Source organism: Vigna unguiculata, chromosome 5, assembly GCF_037176805.1.
Source record: "Vigna unguiculata cultivar grain cowpea cultivar isolate G323 ecotype 2 chromosome 5, ASM3717680v1, whole genome shotgun sequence".
NCBI classification, from domain to species: Eukaryota; Viridiplantae; Streptophyta; class Magnoliopsida; order Fabales; family Fabaceae; genus Vigna; species Vigna unguiculata.
In genome coordinates, this window is record NC_140796.1 from 44,972,746 (window position 1) to 44,980,756 (window position 8,011).

General features: G+C 27.1%; 1 protein-coding gene across 1 annotated transcript; it reads right to left on the bottom strand.

Annotated features, from left to right (window-relative positions):
* Positions 1-5,312: 5,312 nt before the first annotated feature.
* LOC114183263 (uncharacterized) lies at positions 5,313-7,802 on the bottom strand. Its single transcript, XM_028070205.2, has 3 exons — positions 7,555-7,802; positions 6,183-6,388; positions 5,313-5,843 (listed from the first exon to the last, which is right to left on the bottom strand). Exons 1-3 carry the CDS (start codon positions 7,642-7,644, stop codon positions 5,579-5,581), a joined length of 561 nt encoding a protein of 186 aa, XP_027926006.1. The 5' UTR covers positions 7,645-7,802; the 3' UTR covers positions 5,313-5,578.
* Between the last annotated feature and the right edge of the window lie 209 nt (positions 7,803-8,011).

Sequence of the window (8,011 nt, forward strand, 5' to 3'; positions counted from 1 at the left end):
ACTTGAAAGGATAAATAACAACTATTTCAAGTATCCATAACTTCTTGAGATCAACAAGAGAAATAGGAGAAGGACGTAGAATTTATTTCGGAAGAACAACACTCCTTTTTTTATAAAAGAAAACTGTAAATATATATATCATAGACCTTTTCCTTCTCATTCTTTGTCGGTGCTTTTGTCCCACACAACACAATGTAAAGAACTCCTTTCGTTTTGTTGTGGAAAATTGCCATGATGAAATATTTGTCATCACTTAAAAATATTTCTGAAAGATACCAATCTTTTCTCTTTTGGTTTATACTTTTATGATCATTTTATTGTATGCTTCAATTTATTTCGTTATAAGACCAACCACTTGATATCTACATCCAACAAATTCATTGCATTCTACTGTTTCATAAACCATGAAATCAAATACCATAACAATTAATTATAACTACTTTGAATGTTAGAGAACTGTATGATTGAGACATATTTTATACTCTCTTTTTTATCATAAAGATATATAAGGGTGTACTTTCTTAACTGTTTACCAATAATTAATCTTCATCAAACAGATTTACCCATTATTTTTAATAAATAAAAAAAATGGACTCTACCATGTTTATTTATACGACGGTTCCATAAAATATTACTCTAGGTGTTTTTCATTGAAGACTATAATAACTTATTTTTCAATGCTTTAGGAATAATTTAAAACTATGGTACTATGAATTAAAACTTTAATGATATGAGTGGGCCTCATTCACTGATGAAAAAGAAAGTTGATAACGTTATTCAAAGAAATTACATGGTTGGCACCATCCTGGACTAGACCAATCCAGTCCACAGACAAGGTATAAAGTTAATTCATTTTATTTAAACATATATATTAAAATTTGTTAAATAATTTTAATTAGGATGACAAAGCGGGACGAACCTGAAGACAAATTGAGATATTAGGTTCGTCAACATGCATACATCCAAAATCCACTCAGACCTGAGATAGGATAAAACATGCCGGTTTAATATGTTGGTTATTTTTTGTATGGACATTCTAAATTTTTATGAATGAAAAATACCAATATAATGTATATTAGAATGTGCTAAAATCTCAAGTGATACATGTCAAATTATAGATATCAATATGATAAAAATGTTGAAGATTATCAATTTATCATTCAGCTTTCCAAAATTTCTCCTTAATTTTGTGAATGTGTTAAAATTTTTCGATTTATAAGACATTAAAAAATTTATCACAAGAAATTAGAAAAATAATGACATGACTTATGTGGGTTTACCAAATTATTGAGTTCATATTTTTAAAATAGAACATAACTCAACTCATATCTTACGAGTCAAATATAAGTCAAATCTAAATAATTCAAACTTACACACGTTACTATCCTTAATTTTAATAATTTTAATGTTCATCAACAATGTCCTTTAATTAAATAATCTAAATTCTTTTATAAAATATAATTCTTACTATTATTATACATAACACCAGAAAATTTTCCTCTAAAGTAAGGATATGAAATTTAAAGTTGCATTAAATGCAAATTAATATTTGTGATAAGAAGTGATTAAGATTTGATGTCTTGTCAAAATATTATGACTGTATATCAAAGGACGTAGTTAATGTGAAGAAGATTTTGTTCTGTACGTTCTTTGTCACACTCGAATTGGAATTAATAAATGAGAGTACTAAGTGATTTGTTTATTTATTACTTTTGACATGAGGCTGTATGAGTGCATGTTTTAATAATAATACATCTAGACGTCTATCTCTGCAAATAGTTAATTATTGCTTCAAATATACAAAATTAAAAATGTAAAATAAATATAATTGAATTTTAAGTTCTTCATATAATGTTTTTAATTAGATTTTATTAAAAAAAATTATTATATTTTTCAATTAAATTTTTGTGGTTAGATTTTATTTTTTATTGATGTTAGGTAACTCTTACTTTCCATTATTATTATATGGTTGGCTGAGGTTAGGTTGTTTTTACTTTATATTATGATTACTACTTACATGTCTTTATATAAAAAAAATAATTTAATTGAAATTCTATTAAAATTTTACGTTTTATTAAATGTATACTTTTTAATATTTTTTAATTAAAATTTTGTTATTAATTGAAGTAATATGACTATTTGATTTTGTATTATCAAATAGAATATTATGAACACAAATAATAAAAAAGAACAAAGTTTTGAAAATTTAATTTATTTTTTTAAAATGAGACAGTATTTTTTAAATTAAATACTAAAATAAAAACAAGTATGTGGAGACTTCGTTCCTCTTATTATCTAAGTTTATAATAGTCTGTTTGAGACTATAAAATTAAACGACTACGTCATTTAAATTGAGGGTAGATATTCGATTGAATAATATAAAAAATTTAGATACTCGATAATCAAAATTGAATTAAAAATGTTTAAATTTATGAGAATTAAAGCTTATTTGATTTTTCATGTAAAGGCATGTAAGTAATAACAATGCAAAATAATAATTATCTCAAACTAGACTAAACCTAAATTTTACTAAGTTTCACATATAATTGACTATAAAGAGTGACTAACCAATTAGGAAAAATAGATAACCAATTATGAATAGTAGTTAATCAATTATTTTAGATTGTTTTGGCAAAACTCAACCTTTAGAAAATAATTGATTATGTCAAATTTTCTTTCAAGAAAAACCTCACATTCATTACTAAACGATTATGTTAATTAAAAAATGGTTTTTAGGTTATATGAAGAATATATCAATGGATTATATTTAAAAGTTATTGATTATACTAATCAGTTACTTCTAAACTTCTTTAAAAAGAAAGTTCTAGATTATACTTAAAAGTTATTGATTATACTAATCAGCTACTTCTAAACTTCTTTAAAAAGAAAGTTCTAATTCTTTCATAAACACAATTTCATATATTTTAAATAAAGAGAGCTATGTTGTGATTTATAAATCTTTATGAAGAATAATTTTATGTATTTCATTTATTTTTGAAGAAATATTGTTCAAGGATCATCATGAAAGTGATCATGGTGTTTTCATTATCTTTTTTTGAATCTTCTTGAATAGTGTTTTAAGGTATGGTTTGTATATCTTGTTATAGTTGAATAGGTATTTCTTGTAATTGAATAATTCAATATTATAAGAATAATTAAATATTATAGTGGAAGATCCAGCTAAAATTATTTAGATTAATCGGATGTAAGATAAGGAAGAATTAAACTCATCGGCGGATTTTGATAAAAAAAATTTAGAACGGTCAAAATAATATACTCAAATTTTATATATTTAATCATTATTATTAATATAATAAAAGTATATATAATTTAATATTGAAATTTTTGTATATTTTTTCTTAAAAAAATTATAGTTTTGAAATTGTATTTGATATGAAACTCAATTTAAATAAATTTTTTTAATTTCATCTTTTTCCTTAAATATTCTCATATTTGAGAACGTTTTCTTATAATAAGTTTCAAAGAATTAATATAAAACATTATGCCTATAATTTAAAAGAATTAATATGAAAATTTTCACTTACAGTTCTTTGAATATTAAGAAATGATCATTTAATTCAAAAATTAAATTCCTAGTATCATGCTTGAAAATAGGTAAAGAAGTAAATTTGTATTGTTTTGGGTATCTTCCCTTTTATCACTTAAAACAAATGAATCTATTATTTTATTTTTCATCAATAATAATTATTTAAAAAAAAACTAAGACTAAAAAATAATTTATCAAAATCTAACCAAAAATTGAGAGACGTAATTACTAAAAAAAATGACAATCAAGTCACCTTTAAGAAATGGTTATGTAAAAACATATAGTACCTGACTTTTCTTTTTATATTTATAAAAAAATAAATATACAAAAAACTCATAAGATGAAAAAAAAACTAAATATCAAACTAATATTTTTCTATCAAGAGAAATAAGAAAATTACATTTTTTATATTATAAGAGAACGGATGAGAACTGACAGCTAGAGAATAACTTTATGTTTAATTTTCTATTTTTTTAAACAAAAAACTAAAGAAGAGATGCAAGAGTAATAAATGAATACAATACGTGAACAAATTTAAATGAGAGAAAAAAAAATATCTCAATAAATTTTATTATTCTTTATTATGTTTAATTTTATTATTTATTATTTATTAATATTAAATATTATATTTTATAAAAAAATAAAAATCAATTTTAAAAATTTTAAATAAAATTTAAAAGATTTAAAAAAAAGTGAAAAATCTATCATTTTACTCCTTCTTGATTATGAACTGAGTCATTATAATTACTAATAATTGATATCTCAAAACAAGGTTATTGAAAGTTACTGAACTTTTATCCAAAAATGACTAGTGATTGACAGAATAAAATTTTTTCTTAAATCTATTGATAATAGAGTTTGGGATATTATGGTAAATGGTCATTTTGAACCAATTAAAATTGTTGATAATGGTGTGGTTCCAAAATAATTTTCTTTATGGGCTTTTTGATGAAAATAAAAGTGTTTATTATGATATTAGAACTAAATATAACATTTATTCTATTTTAACTATTGATGAGTTTTTATAGAGTTTTAGTTTGCTCTTTAGTCAAAAAAATGAGAAGAAGTTAAGAGAGCAAAGAGAAATACTCTTATACAAGAGTATGAGATATTTAAGATGCAACCATAGAAAACAATCTGTGATGTTCAAAAGAGATTTTATTCATATACTAAATCATTTTCTTGTTATCTGAAAAATATTTCATAAAGAGAAGCTTAAAATCAAAATTTTAAAAAATCTGAACAGATTTTGGTAGCCAAAGGCTACAACTATCTCATAATCAAGAGATCTCACACATGATGAACATGTATACTCTTCTTGACAAGTTAAGGTTAAGGGTATAGTGAAAAGGATAATGAATACACAAAAGATGAATTATAATTATAAATCTCAAATCCCAGTTTTTCTTAAACAACCTGTATCCATGCATGATAATATCTCTGTTCAATTGTTCAAAGGCTTAAGTAAATATATACTCTAGAAAGTAATTAAAACCCAACGATGTGGAACTAAAACCATTTGAAATACTTTTGAAGACTAGTACTTAAAATGACAATTTCTAACAGGGGAATGATAGCACTTGTTATAAACAGAAACTTGCAGGCTCCGTGAATGTGAATGTAAATGTACAAGTTCTCTGAACCACCAAAAGTGTGAAAATCATCCCATCATAAACCACCAAAAATATTAAGGAAATTGATTCTGCAATGAAGTTACTAACATTTGAATGAAAGGACTAACATTTATTAGTATGCAGAAACAATATAAATCAAGAAATTATTTCTCTTGTTGATATGTATACATGACAAAAACTCCAAAAGTGTAAAGAGGCAATGAATGAATCACCCATAACATACCACAGTATGTAACAACAAAAAATTACTAAGATTACAACTTATACATTCATTCTAGTAAAGTAGCTAAACTGTAAATACAACAAATGCAACAAAATCCAGAAAATGTGCTGCAGAATCCAGACTCCAGGTATAGTCACACCTAAATTTAGGCTCTAAAGTTCTTAACTAACAACCTCATTTGTAGGTTCCCATACCTACACCAGTCTCGCCGCCACCATAAGGTTGGAACCTTTCCCTGGCACTTGAGTAGTTCACATAGTAGAATTCGGAAACAATGGCAGTGAAGAAAACAAAAGCAGCACCAGCAGCAAACACTCCCTTCCTAACTGTTTCGCAAGATAGCTCTTGGTTCCCAAAGACGTTGCGTCTGTACTTGGTGTGATAGGCATTTTCCACTGATCCAGCTAACAAGCATATCTCAGCTATTATGAAAAACACCCTGAAGCACACAGTTGCCAAACAAATGTAATCAGTGGTCGGCTTGAAAATGCGTTTGATATATCAAAAAATATTTTGATGCGTTTGATATATCAAAAAATATTTAATGTAATTGAGTTAAAAGGACAATATCTATTCATTTCTAAAATTTAAAGACCAAAATGTATCAAAATTTCAGATAGGGACGAATTCCAATTTTGCATCAAAGTTCAGGACCTTAAAACATATTCAACCTTTAATTGAATTTGCAGGATATAAAACTGTCTTAACACAGTATATTTTGTTAAGATTTGAAATCTATAATTCACCGTTGTTAGTTCTTTGAGGAAAGATGATGTACCAGCAGATTATGAAAAGGACAATTGCACAAGCCCTTGAGCCTCCTGGGCTTAGAGGCTTCCCACAACAAAAGCATCGGCTTGCCACCATTATCAGGACTTGACTAACCAAGAGGAACAAAAATGCTCCGACCCCATAGCCAGTAGCTATATCAGAGTTATAGACACAGTGGTTATAATTCCCATCGCTGTCCTCCACAATCTTAGCCTGCCAATTAAAACAAAGATAAATGTTTTGTTAAGTAGGAGATAGAAAGGTAAAAACTCAAAAGATTGCATCTTAAGCATAAAAACATCACTTATAAGTCATTGGGAGTGAAGTGGGCTAGTAGTGAGTGGTTCAGATAATTTACAAGAGATCATAGGTTCATATAAGACCATATATCTCCTCACTACTAAAGGGATTGACTTTACATTTTCACAATCAGTTGGTGAAAATTTTGAAAACTAAATAAGTCTTTGGTTTTGTATAACTAAATATTCTTCGCTTGAACCACGAGTTACACCAACCAGAGTTGAAAAAAGAAAACTCTTGAATGCTTAGTTCTGCGGGAAACACCTGTGTTATCTATCTAAGTAGTCATTAATTCATAACCCATCATAAGAATATTCAAGTATAGTTCAAAGCTATTGCAGAACATATGGCACCTTTAACGAAAAACAGATTCACAATTTTTTTGAATGGAATTTCAGTGACACAACTCCAACGAACTCTTTGCCTAAATTTGATACATGTTAAGGTTATAAGAAATAAAAAGAAGAGATCTGAGGCTTCACATCACACAACATTTTCTCTTGCATACAGTCACGACAGTATAATGTATATACAGATCTGGATCTCTAATCACAAACATGGCCAGAGAAATCACAAAACCTATCACATCAATGAAGAACTTCACCCAAGAGAGAAAAAGTTCAAGATTTGGCATGTCATGGAATGCCAACAGCAAGAACTACAGATAGTTTTTCTGCAAAATTTATTCATAGCACATTCACAACTAGTTTGAAAAGAAAGATCACACTTTTAACAGTAAACAGATCTGGGTAAGCCCAAATCAGAAAAGAAAAACTGGAAACTTAAAAATAGAAGTAAGCTTCTTTGAAACCTTAATGCCAACTGTGATAAACCCAATATCAAATTCCCAAACTTTAGTTCACACAAAGAAATATACAAGATTCATGCTTTGCCCACATTTTCTCGCTTCATACACAATCAAGAAAGACAAAAAAAAAAAAAAAATCTTTCAAGTTCATTCATTAATTGATCACTGTATTCTTCTCAATCCCACAAATAAAAAGCATCTCTGAACTCACACCCATATATTTACTTCGGATTTGGAGAAAACAAGAGGGAATTAAAATGTAGAAACTCACCGTGCTTCTTCTCTGCTCAGCAGCCACGGCCAATCCAAAAGCAATCAAGTCAAAAACGAAGACAGTGATGAGTAAGAGCTTGGAAGCCATGGATGTAAGTAGAGAATGTTGCTGAAGAACAGAACAATGTTGAATTTGCTCCTTCTCTCTCTGTGTGCTGTGTTTTGTGTTCTGTTGCCTCTTCACTGCTCGAGAACTATAAAGCAAGGTGGATTCCTTCACAGTGCAAGTTACGCAGCAAAAATGACCAAAAAATTATTAAATAAGCAAAGATACTTCAAAATTAAAAAATGGTGTGGAAAATAATAATCTAGAAATAGAAAAGGACGTTGCATCAGTTGACTAATATATGAAAATAGGTATTTTACCTGCTAATACAAAGATTACTTACCAAATCATGGGGTTGCTTAAGAAAGATTATGAACTTTTTTTTTTCTCTTGAAAAAATGGAGATTTA